The sequence below is a fragment of the Trichoderma reesei genome (assembly GCF_000167675.1).
Source record: "Trichoderma reesei QM6a unplaced genomic scaffold TRIREscaffold_1, whole genome shotgun sequence".
Classification (NCBI taxonomy): Eukaryota; Fungi; Ascomycota; class Sordariomycetes; order Hypocreales; family Hypocreaceae; genus Trichoderma; species Trichoderma reesei.
In genome coordinates, this window is record NW_006711148.1 from 64,269 (window position 1) to 84,528 (window position 20,260).

Below are 20,260 nucleotides of genomic sequence, written 5' to 3' on the forward strand. Positions count from 1 at the left end.
CTGGCTGCCCGCTATCATGTTTCATTGTTGCCAAGTCCCATGAGAGGGGACCAGCTATTTGCCAGACTTTGCATCTTATGTGGACGGGCACACACACACATATAGATACACATACAGACATACGCAGTACCAAGCGCTCATGTTTTGTCGCATGTATTGCTTTTCACTACCGGTGTCCATGCGGAGCACTCCGTACGAAATACACGTTCACAGCCCCTGTGTTCATAGTAGTAGGTACCTGGGTTGGCCCTCGAAGTGATCTCGCCTCCCCCCCCCTAGGAATTGGCTGCCAGAAGTGGCGCGACGCTACCTCAGGACTGCCCAATCTTTTGGGTAATACACAGAGCGCGAGCAGGTCGGCCATTCGTCTTCCTGGCCATTCAATGATAGGACGGACAGGCAGCGGCTCGGACCCGCCCAACTTTGTTTGTTTGTCTCTTACGAGGAATCGGAGCGAGGGGCCTGGGTTGGCTGCCAACAATGCTAGGAGATTGATGGACGACGGGCATTGCTCACTCAATCATCACTCCCTCACTCACTACCTACCTACCTACCTACCTACCTACCTACTGTACTAGCCAGTCACGGACATGTACGCCGAGCCCCTGAAACCCCTCCCTCTGGACCTTTGTCGTGGCCAGGTGTACAGCGAATCTCAGCCCGTGGCTTACATCCCAATCTCTGCTGCGGCACACCAGGCTGTAGAGCATTCCCGCAACAAAGGTGTCACCCGCTCCAACCGAGCTAATGGCAAGAAGACATGTCAGCTGCGGTGCCTCCCAAAAGCTCCGTGCTACCTTGCTACCTTGCCACAAGGTACAAGTACTCGGAGGAACCAGCCAAGGCTCGCAACGCGATGCCGTAGAGCCAAAATGGGAGAGGAGGGGGGGGAGAGCTTCGCCTTTGTTTGGTGCAACCTACTCAACAACAGAAATGGGCTTTGCCCGGGTTTCCACGGGACAGTGGATGACTTGCTCCGACGGCTGGCGCAAGGCGGTTGCTCCCTCCGCACCCCAGGTGCATAGAGCAAGGGACTTGCTGCTCCGAGTGTGAGTATGCGGGCTTCGTGCTCTGTACGGGCTGACCATGTTCGAATCACGGGCCAGGATCGATTGGGCAGGATGACATCCGCAAGCAGGGCGTTCAAAAACGAAGAGAAGGGCATGCTTACGCTTTGCGTCGTCGTTGCTCGTCGATGAGACACGATTCGGCGGACCCATGGCCACAGCTCTAGGACGGAACTCGTTAATCTCTCGGTCTTTCTGACGCCCTGTTGGACTTTTTTGCCCCCCTTTGTGGGTGAGTATTTGCTTTGGCCTCTTCTTGACCACATCTTCATGAGGTATGCTCTCCATATTGACGGGAGTCCAATTATGACAAAGACCACTGCTTTGCTTGCTCTTCTCATAATTTGCTTGCTCTTCTCATAATTTGCTCGCTCTTCTCATGCCACCAGTGCCACCAGTGCCACATACCTCTGCCCAGGACTTGGAGTAGAAGACCACGTCGGCCTCGGCGGCGAGCTCACGAAGGCCGTCCCTGCCTGGTTTCTCGACTTCGACGCTGATTTGCGCGTTTGGCAGCTGATCACGCAGCGTGCGGACGCACTCCAGCGTGGTATCGGGGATGCGGCCCTGAGCTATAGTTGTGAGACAAAGGATTTCTCGACGAGGGAGGGTGTCGAGGGGTGATCAGATGCCGTGGCGTCCCTTCGCTTGACAGCAAGAGTCGACGAATTGGCCGCAGGCGCCACGGCCCCATCACAGGCGCAACAACTCCAGCCCAAGAGAGAGAGAGGCACAGCAGCGGGGATTCCTGCTCCTGTCCTCCCTTTTCTGCCTTCTCACTTCGTCGTGTCCTTGTTTTGCGGCTCGGCTTGGGACGGGGGCTGGACTCACTTCAAAGTGCCACCAGGTGTCCTCGCAGGCACCGAATTTCCGCACGATGGCCTCGAACTCGGCAGCTGTCATTTCCGGTAGGTCGTTGTAGTTGACAATGGTACGGCTTCCCGTTGACTCGCTACGAATGATGTAACTGCTGGCTGCCTGCGTGTGCGCCTCTCGGTAGAGGCAGAGATCGAGGTTGACTGGCGATGATGACGGCGAGGACGACGACTCACCAACAAGGGAAAAGGAATCCTTGATACGCTGCGTAGCCGGCGATGATTCGCTAGGAAGGGGTGACACGAGGTACGTGCGGACGGCATCTCGCGGCCCAAGGAGCTGCTGCAGGACCTCGAGCGAGTTGGGGCAGTTGCCGCCGCGACGGATCTCGAGGCGGGAGGCTCGCTGCTTTGCGTCTTCGGCAGGGAATTGCGGGACGCTGCGTGCGTGAAAGAGGTATGTTAGAATATGTGGTGCATGATGAGGAGTGATAGATAGGTAGCATCTCAGTCTTGTATAAGTAAGAAGAAGACGGGGAGCTTTGGGTCTTTCCTTAGGATGGTGTCGAGGTAACAGGCCCCGACCATGATGAGGTGCCTCATTCTCGAGGCTGTGTTTTGAATTTCCTTCTTTCTCTGCCTTTTTGTGCTTGTGTGTTGTCTTTTATCATGTGCTGTCGTTTGAAGAAATGGTGACGATTCCCGTGATTTTATGTCTGTGAGATGAGGTGAGTTGAGCTTGGGCATGATGATGATAGATGTTGAGGCTCCGCCCTACCCCACTTGTTCTAGCAGCGAGTCGATAAGAGTAAGTTGACGTTGATTCTGAAGCCAGCATCTTTCTATCGAAAGTGAAAGATGGATCAATCAGGCACAGGCGAGTCCAATTACCGTCATGAGCCTCATGTTGGGATATACTGGTGGCAAGTCACAGCAACTTCCAGGGTTCCGCAGCTGAAACAGCCATATCTGAGTCGAATGCCCACACGACGATACATACGACACAGGAAGGCCAAAGATGACGTAGGTGAGCCGAAAAGACCCTAAACTCATCAGGCAAGCATCTTGCTTCATTTCTTCTGCTTTGGATAAGTTGTGCACTCGTGAGATGAGCCACTACTACTGGGAGATACTTCTGAAACTTTTAATCTCTCATAAAAATCTTGTGAAGTTCTCTTTGTATGTCAAGCTGCTTCACTCACTTGCCCGGCACTTACCCTGTGATTATTGAACCACAACTTACCACATGGATTTTGAGCAGTGCACTTGTTGCAGCATATTGGCAATTGACTCGTATGGGACTTTAAATTATGGAATTTGAATACCTTCGATAATATGGATGGTGGAAAGATTCGAGTCTGGCCAGAGTCGAGGTGACGACAATGTTCGAAATAGCCATCAATACACTGTTGAGGCTGTCAATGCACAAGGTGCTAAGAGGCAACCGCATTCTGTCCATTAATATCACCAGCACACAATCTACACTCCACTCTCGCTGTCCCTCAACGACCAAACTTGACTTGCTTGTCATTCCATATTGCCCTGTTTGCCGAGGCACTTCATTTGTCCTTGGACGATCAGTATTCAGTAATGGCATTGTACGCATCATGGTGATTATGCGAGAAAAGCAGCGAATCTGACTGGCCGCCTCAACCGGGAACTCTGATCCCCACATCGGCTCGATCTAAGCGTCTGTTTGGCATTGAGCTGCGGAAGCGCAACTGACAGAACTGACCATGTATTACAGCATGGGCCATCATCCGATCGTGCGAGATCTTCTCAGCTTACTGACGGCTGCTCACTGCGAATCCTGTTCCTTTTCAACCGTCAAAAATTCGACTGATTGACTCTCCACGATCTTATAAGCATCATCATCATCAACCATCATCTGAACGACAGCAGCAAAGAGGCTCACAATTCTCGACTCTCCTGTCCCCGTTACACGGCATTCTCTGGTGCATGGACTGCGCAGCGGCAACCCCGCGATAGACTCAGCTATTACATCATGGGCTGGGACGGCGAGGAAGACGGCGAGACGAAGCGCCCCAAGCACATTTCGTTTGAGGACGGCAGCTTGGATGGGAGCGACGAGGACGAGGGAGCCGTCGAGGTGAGTGTACTCAGCTATTAATTTTAGGCATCATCACGACCAGAATCGGTGGTCCTGGTACTGACAAGTCGTGCCACCAAACAGGTCACCTTTGACAATGGAAACCCATACAGGAGAAAGAGCTCGCTCGTCACGTCCGAGGCAGCCGTGCCCAAGACGAAGCGCATCCCGCCTGGCCAGCGCGCCGAATGCGTCGTCCACCAATTGATCGAGGACCAGCGGCGCTCGCGACACTCCTCCGCCGCGAGCTCGCCCAATCGCAACCAGTATCGCGCGCATCCAATCTACACGCACCCGAACCACCACGAGAGCGCCGTGGACATTAGCAAGGAGCGGAGAATGGACCGGATCATCGATCTCAAGAGCCCCGGCGACCAGCAAAAGTGCCGCGCGGTTGTCGACACCGAGTGTCTCTCCGATGAGGATGCCGGCCTCGGACAGGTGGACCAGAAGGTATGGACGAAGGAGATGACCAAGACGGACTCGGAGACGGATCTCACCCACCACACCTCGTACGAGAACATACACAGCCGCATGTTGACCAAGAAGCAGCTGAGCGACATGGCGTGGGGGGTTCGCGAGCTGAGCAGGCGGCTGAGCAGCATGCGCATCCGCTTCCGGGTGAGGACCATTTTCCTCTTGACAAAGATCCACGACTCGGATCTGATCTGCAACACGCGCGCGCTGGCGCAGTGGCTGCTCAGCAAGGAGAGGGACGTCAAGTATGTCGTGTACGTGGAGAAGATCCTCAAGACCAACAAGAAGTTTGATGTGGGGAGGATGGTCGACGACCTGGTTCGCGACTACGCCAAAGAGGGCGGCGTGGACGAAGAGAGCGCCCGGGACGATATCCAGAAGCGTCTCCGGTACTGGGACGAGTCCATGTGCAGGGCGCGGCCTCACCAGTTCGACTTTGTCATCACCCTCGGAGGAGACGGCACGGTTCTGTACGCGAGCTGGCTGTTCCAGAGGATCGTGCCGCCGGTCCTGAGCTTTGCGCTGGGCAGTCTCGGGTTCCTGACCAAGTTTGACTTTGAGGACTTTAAGCCGATCCTCACCTCTGCGTTTCACAAGGGCGTGACGGTCAGCCTGAGGCTTCGCTTCGAGTGCACGGTGATGAGGAGCGTGCGAAGGAAGACGCCCGAGCCAGAGTCCGAGGAGGACAGCGACGACACGCACTTTAAGCGGGATCTGGTGGAGGAGCTGATTGGCGAGGAGAATGAGGATGAGCGGACGCACCGGCCGGAGGGGACGTATGAGATACTGAATGAACTGGTGGTTGATCGAGGCCCAAATCCAAGTGAGTTAATTCCCACCACACGTCTTGTAGTGCCAAAAGCCCGATTTCCTCTTCCCCCAAAACACAAACTGATACGAAACTTGTCTCTTCACAGCAATGTCGTATACGGAAATCTTCGGAGACGACGAGCACTTTACCTCTGTGCTTGCTGACGGCATCTGCGTGTCTACACCCACGGGTTCGACGGCGTACAATCTCGCCGCCGGAGGCTCGCTGTGCCATCCCGAAAACCCGGTGATGCTCGTCACGTCCATCTGCGCCCACACGCTGTCCTTTAGGCCCATTATCCTGCCGGATACCATCGTGTTGCGGGTCGGCGTGCCCTACAACGCGAGGACGTCGTCATGGGCCAGCTTTGATGGGCGAGAGCGGGTAGAGCTGAAGCCGGGCGACTATGTTACCGTGAGCGCAAGTAGATATCCGTTTGCGTCGGTGCAGACGGAGGGCCGGAGGAGCGAGGATTGGATCAATAGCATAAGCGGGAAGCTGGGGTGGAACACGAGGCAGAAGCAGAAGGGATTCAAGGACTGGGACACTTAGGTGCCTTGTGTTTTTGTCATTCATAGGTCTTGGAGTATGGCTTAGGATATAGCTTGTTGGATACTGCTTTGATAGAGGCGGGTTTGCCAGGCTGCCTATTTGTTCGGTGTAAACACACAGAAAAGGGGCAACGACCAATAATATCTACCTCAATGATATCTCATTCAGTATGATAGGAGAAAGCCAACCAACAACATGAAGGAAGAGCGTCTCGGCTCCGTGAGACAAGATGATGCAGTCTCAGACTCGATACCATAGAGGGCCCACCCCCACAAATGGGCTGACGAACAATGTCTGCAGCCCCACGCTAGCAAAGACGACCGTGGTTCCAAGCTGTGCGACTTTTGGTGACAAGACGGCACACGCTGTCAACTTTTTCTCTCTCTCTTGACATTGGGTGTAATTGTGCTGAGTGCTGACAAGAGGAGGCAATCCTTGCCATTTGTGTTCGAAGCAGCAGCAGCATCTCTGAAGCCTCAATTGAATTGACTCGTCGCGATACAGAGAAAAGACACCATCCAGCTCGACAACCCCACGATCCAAACGACCAAACCCAAAGAAACCACCACAAGAACCACAACCCACAATGGCCTCCCAACCATCCTCCTCCTCCTCCGCCCTCCCCCCGGACCTCTTCGACAAAACAACCCTCATCTCCCTCGCATCGACCCTCGCCATCGTCCTCATCGCCTACCTCGCCTCCCGCATCGCCCTCCCGCGCTCCTCCACCACCACCACCACCACCATCCGCTTCCTCTTCATCTGGCACCTCGCCGACGCGCTCTGCCACTTCCTCCTCGAAGGCAGCTTCCTCTACCACTGCTTCTTCTCGTCCATCCCCGTCGCCGAGGCCCGCCGCCGCGGCATCCTCGCCGACCTCGTGCCCACGCCGTATAACTTCCTCGGCCGCGAGGACGGCGCCATCTACGGCCCGCAGAGCGGCGGGGACAATCCCTTTGCGCAGCTCTGGATGGTCTATGCGAGGGCCGATCGACGATGGGCTGGGGCTGATTTGGTGAGTCTTTCTTTCTTTTCTTTTCTTCTTCTTCTTCTTCTTCTTCTTTTGTTCCCAACAATAATTGTTGCCTCTAAAACACATGGCAAGAGAGACAGACAAAAGAGGAGGGAAACGAGCATCACAAGGACATTTTGCTTTATAGAGACAAAACTGTACTAATCGAATCGAATGGCAACAACAAAAAACAGGGCGTCATCAGTCTGGAGCTTCTAACAGTCTTCTTCGACGGCCCCCTCGCAGTATACATCTGCTACCTCCTCGCAAAGGGAAACCCCAAGGCCAGCATCTGGATGATTGTCCTCGCCACATGCGAACTCTACGGAGGTAAATATTTGAATGCTCCCAACACACAACACACACACACACACACACACACACACACACACACACACACACACACACACACACACACACACACACACACACACACACACCTCACCCACACCACGACCAGGAAAAAAAAAGACAGACAAAACTAACAAGAACATGCAATGCAGGCTTCATGACCTTTTGCCCCGAGTGGCTCACCGGCAACATCAACCTCGACGGCAGCAACTTCATGTACCTCTGGGTGTACCTCGTCTTCTTCAACATGCTGTGGGTGTTTATCCCGCTGTTTGCCATTGCCTACTCCATCGGCGACATTTCGAATGCGTTTGCTGTGCGCGAGGCGTTGAGGCAGGCCAGGAAGAAGCACTAAATGCATGGAAAACGATCCACGGGGCGGACATGCTGGAAGGCATTTGTACGTATATTCAAGCTGTTCAGGCTGTGTACTGTTACTGGGCAAAGAACCAAGAGCCCGTTGCCTGTACTGGTGTTGATTGTGCGCTGGAGTTTCTGCACGGGAGTTGCTGGGATATTTGCTTGATATCATGCTGTGTTTGGATATCACGACATCGTAGTGAAGACCAGCTCAAGATTCAACAAATCCAACAAAATTTATCATGTCCATCAAAAGTTCAAAGCATCATAACGCAGGTTCAGACACACTTTCACGACAAAGTCATCGTAAACAAACATCACACTCGAGCAAGAAAATCAAGTAGGGTGAGAATTTATATTGTGCTAATAGGGTATCTTTGTCTGCGTCGACAAACCGAAGCCATGTTGTTCGTCGTTGATGCTTCTTTCAACCATCCATCCCATGCACTCCTTTAGATAGCCTGCTTGTGGGCCTCGCCCTTGGTGTCGTGCTTGGACTCGTCAACCTTGTCGCCGAGAGCGTCCTTGGCGGCGGAGGCACTGCACAACAGAATGGTTAAAACCGTGTTTGCCATCGAGACACAAGTGAAGAGGGAGAAGTCTTACCGAGTGCCGAGGGGGGCATCGCTGTCCTTGGCGACGTTCTTGTTGGCCTCCTTGGAAGCGCCAGAGGTGGCCTGCTGAACCTTCTCGCCGACGTAGTTGGCACCCTGCTTGATGGACTCCATTGTGATGGTTGTTTGGTGGTTGCTTGAGAGTTGGTTTGTGAAAGTGTTGCAGTTGTTGCTCGAGGTTTGTAGTGTGAGAGTGTGTGATGATGAAGGAGGAAAAGAATGGAAGAGGGATGGGAGATGAAAGAGTTTATATAGACCGATGAAGGCGGGAAGGAACGCATGAAAGTGGCCCTTGCACTCTGGACCATATCCGAGCAAGAGCTAAAGACCAAGGCAAATTCACTCCTGCCGGCCATCATGTGAAGCAGGAACATGGCGTCATAGAACACATCATCATCAGCAGCAGCACCAAGCTTGTGAAATGGGCTCCGAGGCAGGAGCGCATTGGGGGCGGATGGGTACGTGCAGTAACTTGCTGGTTCCAAGGCGGAGTGACCTTGGATCTACGCAGTATCTTGGTTGTGACGTATGTAATTGCCCGTTATAAACGTGTACCGAGCGTCATTGCGGCTTCTTGAAACAGCAACCTGGAACGTAAAGTACGCTGCGGGATATCAACAGATGGAAGGCGTGCTCTCCATACAGTACAGTACAATAAGGCAAGTATGCTTGCGTTTACCTGAGGTAGGAGGTGCATGACATCACGCCTTTGAGGGGGCGAGAACGTCACGGCCGTGTGAGTTGCTCGAGTAATATCGGGATCCGGTGAAAGAAGGTCGACTCCTGAGGCCAAGCTGCCGGAACCGTGCCAACCAAGGACACGGTAGGACAGGCGTCCATCAGACGGGATTGGCTGCCGCCTCCGACAAGCTTCTTGCTACTGTGAGTATGCATATCTTGCGCATGTGAGTGAAATCGGCGGGGCGATCGAGCTGGATCGGACCCCCATCTCTCTCCATAGTATGTACAGTACAGTAATAGTTAATCCCACAGCTCCAACCAAGGCAATCTTGCTTTCGACTAGGTGGGCATCACGATACGAGGACTGCACTGTATCGTAAGGGTGCAATTTGTGGCTGGGGAAAAAGTATTCCCCTTTGGAGTTGTTGGTGCTGTTTCTGGAGCTTGCCGTCGCCGGTGACGCCACGCGTGGCGCCTCTAGATCGCAGGCGGCCGTGAGAAAGTGGGGAACTCCCGCGGGGCCCTCAATGACGCATCAATGGCATAATAACCACGACGCTTGCGCTCCGCTCTTCCTGCCTTGTTGGTCGCGTCCTCTCTGTGAGATGCAGATTCCGCAGTGCGGCGGCGATTGGACCTGCTGATGCAGCGCATCGAGATCTGCAGGGGATCGAGGACGGAAGATTGACTCCGCTGCTTGTTGTTGGCCGAGCCAGCCTGCCTTGATTTGGTTGCCTCGTTTGCTGGAGCTTACCGAACCATGACGCTATGAGGCGCGGGCGCGGATGAGGCCAGTTTGCATTGTCGCGGTTGGTGCTGTTGGAGGGAAGCTGTTCGTTGAAGCCGTGTGTTGTGGAGTTGTGCGTGAGTGAGTGAGACGACGAGTCGTGATGGTGATCGTCAATCGAGGCTACGAAGCTCGAAATTCGAAGTTTCGACATCGGATTCGATCTTCTCGATGCTTCCCAGTGCTCGAAAGCCAGTCATTGTGCCATGGAGAATGGGAAAGAGCTCCAGAATTGCACATTTCGATCCGGACGAACATCAGGGTCCAGGGATTGTGTCCCAACACAGGCACCTCTCGCGCTTCCTTGCGGGTTTGCTGGTGTAATACTATGTACTAAGTAGCCATTTGAAGCGAGCAAGATGACAGACTCCAGCTCGCCCACCGTGATCCCCTGGTGATGGTGTTTTGTCGACAGTAACACGACAAAGACGATTGATGGCGTTCTCCCGGCTCAGCAACGAGCTATCAAACCAAGTGGAAACTGGGCATTTCATACGCTGATGTGGTCTGGAGAGGATGCGGGCCTACTGTATAAGACAGACCGGATGCCTTGAGCAGCTGTTGACAACTTGAAAGGCGCCGTCGTTTTATTTAGCTCGTACTGTGCCGTTGCTCTTCTCTCGCTCTTTACTTATTTTTTTGAGTGAACCTTCAGCTACCAATACATTGCAACACGATGAAGCCGGGTCCACAAGCTGTCGCGAAACGTGTGATATAAAGAGGACTGTCACACTGAATGTTCTACTGGCAGAGCCAAAGCTCTATCGTGAGCGGCATCGTGAAGACACCAAGGAGAGCAACTGCGATTGCGGGCAACATGTTCTGACCTGGTGCAGCATGCACGCCTTGAGGGTTGGAAATGAGTAGGTACTGACCAATGCTAGGATACCTTTCTGAAGCCGGGCTCCAGCACTTATATGTCGTCTGTACTCGTACATATTGGCACGGGATCGCCCTTGGATGTTTCAGCCTTGCATCCCGGCAGTGCTCAGAACATGAGCAAGACAACCAGAGCTTGCAGCACGGATCAGCTGTTCGAATTTAGTACTGTAATTCTACAGCTATCAAATTCGATACGCAGAAGCAAAAGGGCATCTTCTCCAAGCTTCATCATTTCATACAGTATCATCTCGTCGATACCTCGCGATAAACGACCCGCAGGCCGCGATGCGATGCGGCAACCAGGGGGTTCTCCGCGAATGGCCTTAGCCGGGATGGACCATGTTAGCGGCTCTTCGGTGCTCGCAGGCTTACCGAATCGGTGCCAGAATCACACGCATTTGGCTGCGGCATGCATGAGTAGCAGCTTCAACGCTTGCCTCCAACATGGAGCTCCTGAGTTTCGAAACTCGAAGCTGTTCCAAGTCTGCCTCAAACATGAACCCCCGCCACCACCCTGAAGACGGACGCCGACAGCCTGTCACTCCCATCATCCCTCACACGGCTCATGAGGCTCTGACATCTGTTACCAGGACATGGCTGCGAAAAGGTACCTATCTGTGGGCTTGAGCGGCAAGGCTATGAAGCAGCCATCAGCTATCGTGGCCATTTCTTGACTGGTCCGAGTTGTGATGGCAACAGAACGCTTTGGCAGCCATTTGCGGCAAGCCTGGACAACCACCGAGACCTCTGCGGCTCCTCTAGCTATCGCTGTGACTACTCCTAGTCATGTTCCAGGTTGAGACGGACGACAGAGAGTGAGCATGGTTCATGAATAAAGCAAGGCACTGGCTGTTCTTTCAAGATAGCCTCAAGGCCACTGCCAGCCCCTGGCCAAGACGACGGTGTCAACCGGTGGTGCCGATTGCAACGCAGACCCATGTTCTCCTAAGCCTGGACCTTGAACTCATCCCCAGGGTCATCGTCCGGATCTTCACGTCCCGGAACTCCCTGGACATGGCCTCGTTCACTGCCCCACGCTATACGGCCAGCTTCTCTCCTTCGTCTCATGCGCCCGTCTTTCACGCTTTCCTTTGCCTTCACTACTCGCTCTGGTAGCAGTATTCGGCGTCGGTGAGGAGTAAACATTGTTTCTTTCACTTTTTTCTTTGGTCCTCTTTCTCTCCCTTCTCTCCCTTCTATCCCTTCTCTGCTTGTTGCTTGTTGGCTTCGTTCTGTGGCCTGCGCGTAGTCGTCTGGACGACTGATACCGCGGCTGTTTTGTGTCGGGCGTTTGGATGTTTGCAGGTGGCCAAGCTTTCCAAGCAGCTCTTTTCACTCGTTTCTTTGCTCCCGCTGGACGATAGCAATCTTTTCGAATCATCTCTTGCTTCCTTCTTTATTCTTTCCAGCATTCCCTTATGGTTCATTACCGCTAGCGGCACGAAAAACCGACTATACAGCTTCACCTTGGTATCGAAAGGTGCCAATGGCAGTCTGAGGCTTCACTCGTCGAGGCTTCGGCGCCGGTGCTCGATCTGCCAACGCTTTCGTCACCAAAGGCCAACTGGAGGCAAGCCAGCGGCCAATCAAACATGGAAAGCTGGAATATACAATCAGAACGATCAAGGGGGGTGGTATGGGCCAGGGAAGTGGACGATGGTATGGGAGGATTCCAATTCATGGACAATACGACGGCCTCTGTCATCAACAGCCTCAAATTTGACGTTGCCCGGCAAGTCCGATCCATGATCATTATTCTTGCTGGCTTCAATGTCGCCATGGCTCTCGTGTTGGCAATCATCATATTTCGAAATGCTTACAAGGCGATCCGAAAGAGCGATCCAGCATTTGGATTTCGGTATTCCTCACAGCCTCATCCTTGAATGGATTATTGTAATTCCCAACTAACACTGCTCTAGCTCCTCTTTCATCAGATACATCGAGACATCAGAAGTATTCCCGTTTGTCTTGGCCATCGGCATAATAATCCAGGGCATCATATACGCTGCCAGCCAGATCAAGGGCCTAGAAGGCCTCCTGATCCTGGGATGTACGTCCATATCACAGGCCATGTTCCCAGGTAAGTACCTTATGTTTCACCCAAACTTCCCTCGAGACTGCCTCTAACCATTGCTAGCCCTGTTTGTTGTTCCGTTCATACAACTAGTCTTTGGGCTGGAATCAACCGTTCAAGCTCTGAGGCGGAAGCCATTCCAACAGCGGCCCAGATGGGTCATTGTCGCCTGTCTCCTCATGGTTATCGTCGGTCTCTTGGCGTTGTATGTGCAGACGCGCTTTAGGCGGCCTCCAGATCTGTGTTATGCTTCCCTTTTCTGGTTCGTCCAAAGATGGAGGCTCGAGTGTTTCGCCCTTCTAACGATCATCGGCTGCGCCCTGGCCATCGGAGCCATCGTAGTATTTGTTCGACTGCATCGAGACGCATCAATCGGCATTATCGAAAGGACTGCCGCCTCGAAGATGGTTTACTACATGGTTCTGGGTGCTGTGTTGAATGTACGTTTCTACACGATACCTGTTCTTTGTGTCTATACGTGCGACTAATATGGACTTCAGGGGTTGATGGCTCCCTTCTTCTTCAGCATTTCGGCCCAAAATCCACTCGCGCTGGCGAATATACAACTGAGTCTCAGTATGGTAGGATCTGTGGCGAGTAACGTCTCGGGAATTACCTTTGGCGTTCTCTATCTCTTTCTTCGCTGCCGCAAGATGCAGAAGATTGGCCCTCTCGGACATGTCGAGCTCGGCAGTCCGAGGAGAGAAAAGTCTATGGAATCATGGCGCGAAACGAAAATCTTCAACATCCAGATGGATCAGCCGGTCTCACCAGTGAATGTGTATACTCGCCGGAGTATGAGCATCCTCGGGGCCGGCAGGGAGACTGCGAAACCTACAACCGGGACAGGCGATAGCCCTGCAGCGGCACATACCAAGTCTCCTAACAGCGGAGACGTTGCTGACGACTCGAATCCGGCAATCGTCTTTCCAACGCAAGCTGTAACTCGGGCACGCAAGGATTCGTACAGTCTGTTTCCGAACCAGCGAGAGGCGCTCGACAGCAAGCCCAAGGGGGCCACTCTCCTTCCCTCCACAACCTATACGCCAGACGCGCCCATGGATAAGGAGCGAATGTCGCCCGCAAACGAGATGTTTGAGGAGCTTTTGCCGCCGCCCGCTATTCGCGTCTCCGGCGCCCCCAGGCACAATCGCGAATCGTCACTGGTCAGTTCTGCGACAGTCCAGATTGGTCTGAGAGTCTCCAACCTCGAGGACGCGGCGCGTTTGCAGAATTCCATCTACCTCTCCCCCAAGAGGCCCTCTTCACCGATTCGTCCACGATCGTCCTCGTCAGATGCGGCCCAGGCTGAGCAGTTTCTTAGCGCAACCAGTTCTCGCCGCAGCAGTGTCGCTACAAGCATTGGCGGGAGGGCGTCAACTCACTCGTCTCCCAGGGCAAGTGTCGACGTGAAGTCTGACGAGAAGCCCATGATGCTGGCTCCTGCTGTGTACAATCCGGGGAACTTTGAAATTTCTCATGACAGCCACAGCAGGAGTATGGACTCCATTCCCTCGACTACTGGCGCTCAGTCGACCGACGGGAAATACTCCGTGGGAACGGCGGACTGGATTTGAGAATTGCCGTGTTCTATTTTGTTACATCTTCTTTCATTCTGTCTTCCTACATTCGACAATCCTTGGGGGGGTTTCCCCTAAAGGTCATGTCTACCCCGAGAGCAGCGACTACCCGGGCCGTTGACCAGAACTCTACAACCTCAAGATACCCCGAAAAACACCAACTCTGTCCTTTATCACTTTCTCTATCTTTCGCTTTTGACCCTTCTGTGAGGGGCCTTCTCTTCAGTGGTTGGACGACGCGACTCGGCATTCCATTATGAGTAGACGATGCCTTTCACAACCAAATGTGCTTTTTTTTTTTTCTAAAGCCAGTTGTTCCGCTCTATATGTCTATTTCTTTCTATTCTTTACTTTACGTTTGATACTCTGGTATGGGGAGATCTTCAGGCTTACATGTAGAAGCGAGGGTGTCATCTCATGACATACTTCTCAGTGCAGATTGGTGAAAACGATGTATACATAGCTCGTGTACGACAACAAGATGACAAAAGACACCAATATGAGACATGCCATTGATGAGTGCCTCCCATAAGAGATTCGGGGCTGAGAGCACCATGTGCGCAACGTATGAGTTGTACATGCTCTTATTTCGTCTTCTTGTATCTCATCTAGCTTGTCTTTATCTCCTTCTTCCTCTTCTTCTCTTCCCACTTTTCCCATCCTGCCTGACACATGTCCTCTTCCACCACTAGATCGCGTATCCTCAGCATCTTCGCAGGCGGCAGCTCAAGACCCCAAGCCAACCACCCGGTCCTCCTGAGAAACTCCGTCGCTACGAACCACACCAGCGCAAAGACGACACCTGCCGCCACGCCGGCCGCAACCTGCGTCGCCGTATGGTAGTTCAAGTATATCCTGCTCCATGCCGTCGCCGCAGCAACCAGCGCCGCAGCAAGGCTCACAGCCAGCCTCTCAACCAAACTCCACGGCCGCCCGCCCTCCCAGATGTTGATATTGCTCGACAACGACAATGACGGCGACGACGACGACGATGAGTTGGACTTTGCGTGTCGCTGTTGCGGCTGGGGCTTGTGCCGGACGAGGAGAAAGAGCGCGAGGGAGACGCTCCAGAAGGCGACGAACTGGGCGTGGGAGCTGGGCATGCCGTAGCCTTTGCCGTGGATGCGGCGCGGGCGCTCCTCTTTGATGACGCGCTTGAGGAGGAAGTTGAGGGCCTCGCAGGCGAGCTGGCCGGCGAAGGCGAGGCATATCTCGGCTTCGCGGGTGGAGAAGATGAGGGTCGCGTAGACGACGCAGAGGGCCTGGGGGAGGAGGGCTAGGTAGGCGCATAGGAGGGAGATGTAGTCGTTTGGGTCCTGGAATTGATGGATTAGCTGGCGGATCTTTAGATTGGTTGGAGGAGGAGGAGGAGGAGGAGGAGGAGGAGGAGGAGGAGGAGGAGGAGGAGGAGGAGGAGGAGGAGGAGGAGGAGGAGGAGGAGGAGGAGGAGGAGGAGGAGGAGGAGGAGGAGGTGCGTACATAGTAGACGTGGGTTACGGAGAGGGAGGCGAGGGTGCCTGTGTAGTCGTCGCCGTCCATGGCTGCTGGAGGATGGCGAGGGTAGGCTATGAAACGAGATGAGGCTCCGGGAGGCTGTTGGCTCAGACGGCAATGGGCATGATAAGTTGCCGCAGGATAGATGGACCTTGAAGTAGCAAAGCAAAAGGCAAAAGAATGTAAAGAAGAAGCAGAATCAAGGGAATCTGGCTCAGGCTACCGAAGCGACAGCAGTACCATTATGCGTCATGCAAGCGGCCAATCACAGACCAAAAGGACAGAACAGAAACAGGCGAAGAAGCACGACGTTGGCAACGAGTTGATGATGCAAGGACAAAGTCGAGACGATCCGCATGTGACGGCATTCTGGGGCTGAATGAAAGGAAAGGAAAAAACGTGGCTTGACTCCCACGCGAGTAAAAAAGTGTGGCGCAGGGATCCCGCTTTTTCTCTTTTTCTGCGCCACCACGGCAAGTGACACATCGGGAAGCGGCTTCCAGAAGAGCATCAGATAAAATCCATCTTCCAACCTTCTTCATCATCTTCTGTCTCTTCTTGGCTGCTAAATCAACTCATTCGAGTACGTTTTTGCTTGACACAACGATATACGGCCGGACTGGATCTCGGCCTTTTCGACTATTGGATTGTTTGTCCCTCCCGCCGTTCCTCGTCTGTCCGTCCTCGAGTCACAAAAGTGGGCGTCAGTACGGATTGCTCTCTCGGTGATTGGATTAGCGATTATTGCCGACCAAGGCAGAAGCTCCTCGTCTTTTACTCACGCGCTTTGCCACTGAATCGACACTACAAATCTCTTCAAAGGCTCGAGACAGGTCCTAGTCTCAAGTCTTCAGTTGGCCTTTATTGAACACACACAGCTCGTGTCGCTCTTCTCGCATACATACGCAACTTCCATACCTCTTGGACCCCTCATCTCACTTGGAAATGCTTCAGCTGGGCAGACAAGATGGATTCGACGCCCGATGACGACGACGCTCGCGCCACGGAGCTGGAAACCCTCGAGGCCATTTACCCCGAGCTTCGCCGCACTGATGGCGCCAGATACGTCTTTGACCTCGAGCTGCCCGTCGAACCGGCTGCTCCCGTAACAGTCACCTTTCCTGCGGCCGCTCTGTCTGATCAGGCTCTCAACGGCCCCGCGTCTACGGCGCCGGCTCCGGAAGACTCTTTGCAGGTCTCTCACTTGCCTCCTCTTGCTTTACACATTACTTTACCAGACGGCTATCCCGCAAAATGCCCGCCTTTGGTTCAGATCTCAACCGCTCCTCCGTGGCTCTCGGCAGACAGGCTTTCTCAACTGGCCGATGAAGCATCTAGGCTGTGGGAAGAGATGGGACGGGACTTGGTGGCCTACACTTACATCGACCACCTCCAGCAGGCTGCTGACAACGTGTTTGGGGCCTTTACCGCCGAGGGCACTCTTCAGGTGGACCCGGAGCATAAGCTTGCTGTGCTGGACTACGATATCAAAGCCAAGAAGGCGGCGTTTGATAAGGAGACGTTTGACTGTGGCATATGCTTAGGTACGTTCCATCCTTTCCTTTTCTTAGCCCTCATACTAACAGTTCTCGACGCCTTCAAGATCCAAAGAAAGGGTCAAAGTGTCATAAGATGCTTGACTGCGGTCACATCTTCTGCCTGCAATGTCTCCAAGACTTCTACAATGACGCCATCAAGGAAGGAAATTTGTCAACTGTGCGCTGCTTGGCCCCCAACTGCGCCAAAGAACGCTCTACGGCCGCCAATGCTGCAGGTGAAAAGGGGCGCAAGCCCAAGGTCTTCATCAGCCCTAGCGAACTGCTGCAGATTGGGCTCTCTGAAGACATGGTCAAGCGCTATGTTGATCTCAAGTACAAGACGGAGCTCGAATCAGACAAGAACACGATATACTGCCCTCGACAGTGGTGCAATGGAGCTGCTCGCTCCAAGAAGCACAAGAAACCCTTGGGTCTCAATTTCGGCGAGACTTCCGACGCCGAGTCTGACGAGGATGAGAAAGGCGACAAGGGCAAGAAAGGGGCGGATAAGTTCAACCCTGGGGACCTGCTGTCTGTCTGCGAGGATTGCGGATTCGCCTTCTGCAGCCGATGCTTTCAATCATGGCACGGAGAGTTTGTCCTTTGCGCCCCCAGGCGAAAAGACGGCGAGCTCACTGAGGAAGAGAAGGCGTCTCTCGAATATCTCAAACTCCACACGAGCCCCTGCCCAACCTGCAACGCTCCCGCGCAGAAGACTCATGGCTGTAACCATATGATCTGCTCGCGATGCGATACCCACTTCTGTTATCTGTGTTCCTCCTGGCTGGATCCAGGAAATCCGTACCGCCACTACAACCAACAGGAGAATGGAAAGGTAACCTCATGCTACATGCGCCTGTGGGAGCTGGAAGGTGGAGATGGCGACGACGTCGGCATAGGGTTTGTTGGTGGAAGAGGTGCTGCGGTCAACGAAAACGCTGGAGAAGCTGCGGCAGAAGACGAAGAATGGGTCGGAATCGCCATTGAGGAGGTTGATGGCGATGTAGACGAGCACAATGCCAATGCCAACGCGAACGGGCCGGTACAGCTGGACGAGAACGGCCAGAGGGTTGCCGTAGCTCGCGAAGCGCCCCTTGTTCTACGACTCGTTGACAATCCGGCTCCTAACGGCAACAATAACAACGCCAATGACAACAATCAGGCGCGCGCCGGTCCTCGGGGTGCAGACAACCAGCCTGTCAGAGGCCGCGGCGGAGGAGCAGGAAGAGGACGTCAAGCGGCACACGGTCCGAATTACCGTCCAGGTCAGGCTGGCAATCACAATGCTCGCGGCCATCCTGCCAACCGTGCAAGGGGCGCTAGGGGTGACGCCCGTCGAGCTGCTCAGGACGGTGGACGCGGAGGAGGAGGAGCACGAGGCAGAGGAGCTGCCGGTCGAGGAGGCGCCATCCGTGGTGAAGCCGCTGCGGGTGCGGCTGCGGCCGCGAACAATGCTCTCAACAATAACAACCACGAGGACGTGCTCGATGCCGCTCAGGAGGCTTGGATCCGGCACTTTGTCCAAATGGCACTCATCGACGCTGAGGATGAAGTCGAGGGGGCCGATTCAGACGACGAAAACGAGAACTGGCGTATCCGGTGACGTGACGGGAAAAAAACTTCAAGAATTATGAATTGTATACATGTCAATGGATTGTATACAAGTCGAGACGAAAACCTGCATCAAACGTTTTTCTATAAAGTCTAATTGATATACATACATCTAGCGGATATCATGACATTTGTTCTCTTACAACTTGTCTTTTGCACTGCCATATCTTCCAAATGTTGGATAACTCTTGAATATCTTTGCAGAGTATTAAACGTCTTCGATCTACTAGGTGTCTACAATCTGTTGATTATCTGCCAAATATGAAATATGACGCTTCACCTGTTCAACTGGAGTTGCATCACTGCTTACAACCAAGCAGCCAGAGGAGCCGAGTTCGTGGCAAGGTGGACTCGACGAGGCGTTGCTCATGCATCCGTGAATACTGTACTCGTACATCTCCAGAGGACTAGAACCATGAAGATCCCCATCCATCAACCTGAGCAGCTAAATAGAACGTTACATATCATGGATCCTGTCGTACCCGTCACTGAAATAGCAAAATTGGACATTGTCAGGGCCAGCAAATGAGACGTCTGCAAAGCTGTCAGTCTGTGCTATACAAGGCCTGCCTGCCCAGATGAACCAGGATGGTAAATTTGCCTTTCTTTTTTTCCTAACCTGAAAGCAAACTGGAGCCAAACAAAGCAGGACAGCAGAAAATAAAAAAAAAAGAGAGAGAATAAGAAGAAAAAGGAGGAGACGGAATCACCTGGACCAATAAAGCAGCAAGGATATCCCTCGTCATGATTTCAGTGAGGCCGAGAAAAATGCCATTGTCTCTAATGTCCCCATAAAACCATGGATGTGTGTGTGCGTGTGTATGTGTGTGTGTTATACCAAATTGACAGTCAGTATGATCCGTGTTTTTGCATTTTCGGCCATGTTGTGGAAATGAAGGGAGGTGGATTCCCGCGCCAGAACGCATATGCCACCAAAGGGCCCGAGCGTGGCCTGCCAAAAGCTGGTATACCTTGTCTCTGCTTCCCGAACAACGTCTCCTCTCTCTCTCACGCCCTGACAAGCTTCCTACCTGGCTTTGCTTGGGGGGGGATCCTCCCCCCCCCCCCCCCCCCCGGGAAATCATATCGGAAACAGAAGGTTGTTGATCATCGTCCGTTCGGCACTGAAGAACCCGCAATGACTGGCTAGCTAGACGCTTGTTTCTTCGTACTGTTGTCGTGAGTGTCTTGTAACTTGCAACAACAACTTGCATCATGCCTCCTCCCCCCTTGGTCCGTGGCAAAAGGAGCAGGCACCCAAACCTCGTTTGCGAGCGAGAGAGTGAGTGGTCAGCTATGTAGCGCCCAGAGACAAAAGGGGGGAGGATACTTCACACGGAGGGCTCGACTCGATGTCGATACTGCCAGATCGGGCCAGCAGCGACCATGGCGGAGAAACCCTTTCGGGCCTTCCGCCTCACCTGGCCATCCCGTCCATCACCCA

General features: G+C 53.5%; 7 protein-coding genes across 7 annotated transcripts; 4 read left to right on the forward strand and 3 right to left on the reverse strand.

Moving 5' to 3' along the window:
* Positions 1-566: 566 nt before the first annotated feature.
* Positions 567-2,240, reverse strand: TRIREDRAFT_53989 (uncharacterized protein; the record flags this gene model as incomplete). The annotated part of the gene is made up of 5 exons (XM_006961453.1): positions 567-744; positions 922-1,038; positions 1,172-1,230; positions 1,476-1,634; positions 1,899-2,240. Coding segments are annotated over 5 exons (855 nt in total), but the record flags the coding sequence as incomplete, so codon positions are not given.
* Positions 2,241-3,652: 1,412 nt separating this feature from the next.
* Positions 3,653-5,894, forward strand: TRIREDRAFT_73511 (uncharacterized protein). Its single transcript, XM_006961054.1, has 3 exons — positions 3,653-3,992; positions 4,077-5,292; positions 5,387-5,894. The coding sequence occupies exons 1-3, from the start codon at positions 3,888-3,890 to the stop codon at positions 5,830-5,832; spliced, it is 1,767 nt and encodes a 588-aa protein (XP_006961116.1). The 5' UTR covers positions 3,653-3,887; the 3' UTR covers positions 5,833-5,894.
* A 539-nt stretch (positions 5,895-6,433) lies between these two features.
* On the forward strand, positions 6,434-7,520 carry TRIREDRAFT_41800 (uncharacterized protein; the record flags this gene model as incomplete). Its single annotated transcript, XM_006960983.1, has 3 exons — positions 6,434-6,847; positions 7,039-7,174; positions 7,348-7,520. Coding segments are annotated over 3 exons (723 nt in total), but the record flags the coding sequence as incomplete, so codon positions are not given.
* A 377-nt stretch (positions 7,521-7,897) lies between these two features.
* On the reverse strand, positions 7,898-8,321 carry TRIREDRAFT_73516 (uncharacterized protein). Its single transcript, XM_006961454.1, has 2 exons — positions 8,162-8,321; positions 7,898-8,095 (listed from the first exon to the last, which is right to left on the reverse strand). Exons 1-2 carry the CDS (start codon positions 8,281-8,283, stop codon positions 8,008-8,010), a joined length of 210 nt encoding a protein of 69 aa, XP_006961516.1. The 5' UTR covers positions 8,284-8,321; the 3' UTR covers positions 7,898-8,007.
* A 3,877-nt stretch (positions 8,322-12,198) lies between these two features.
* TRIREDRAFT_53777 (uncharacterized protein) lies at positions 12,199-13,810 on the forward strand (the record flags this gene model as incomplete). The annotated part of the gene is made up of 4 exons (XM_006961055.1): positions 12,199-12,377; positions 12,439-12,599; positions 12,657-13,033; positions 13,094-13,810. Coding segments are annotated over 4 exons (1,434 nt in total), but the record flags the coding sequence as incomplete, so codon positions are not given.
* Positions 13,811-14,808: 998 nt separating this feature from the next.
* Positions 14,809-15,700, reverse strand: TRIREDRAFT_42193 (uncharacterized protein; the record flags this gene model as incomplete). Its single annotated transcript, XM_006960987.1, has 2 exons — positions 14,809-15,489; positions 15,653-15,700. Coding segments are annotated over 2 exons (729 nt in total), but the record flags the coding sequence as incomplete, so codon positions are not given.
* A 934-nt stretch (positions 15,701-16,634) lies between these two features.
* TRIREDRAFT_37262 (uncharacterized protein) lies at positions 16,635-18,094 on the forward strand (the record flags this gene model as incomplete). Its single annotated transcript, XM_006960972.1, has 2 exons — positions 16,635-17,211; positions 17,271-18,094. Coding segments are annotated over 2 exons (1,401 nt in total), but the record flags the coding sequence as incomplete, so codon positions are not given.
* Positions 18,095-20,260: the final 2,166 nt, after the last annotated feature.

What these genes read in the sequence shown, in the direction of transcription:
- TRIREDRAFT_73511 (XM_006961054.1), top strand. Translation starts at nt 3,888, where the DNA reads ATGGGCTGGGACGGCGAGGAAGACGGCGAGACGAAGCGCCCCAAGCAC. An exon ending in AGGACGAGGGAGCCGTCGAG is followed by an intron (nt 3,993 to 4,076) that starts GTGAGTGTACTC and finishes GCCACCAAACAG; the next exon opens with GTCACCTTTGACAATGGAAA. An exon ending in TGATCGAGGCCCAAATCCAA is followed by an intron (nt 5,293 to 5,386) that starts GTGAGTTAATTC and finishes GTCTCTTCACAG; the next exon opens with CAATGTCGTATACGGAAATC.
- TRIREDRAFT_73516 (XM_006961454.1), bottom strand. Translation starts at nt 8,283, where the DNA reads ATGGAGTCCATCAAGCAGGGTGCCAACTACGTCGGCGAGAAGGTTCAG. An exon ending in GATGCCCCCCTCGGCACTCG is followed by an intron (nt 8,096 to 8,161) that starts GTAAGACTTCTC and finishes TCTGTTGTGCAG; the next exon opens with TGCCTCCGCCGCCAAGGACG.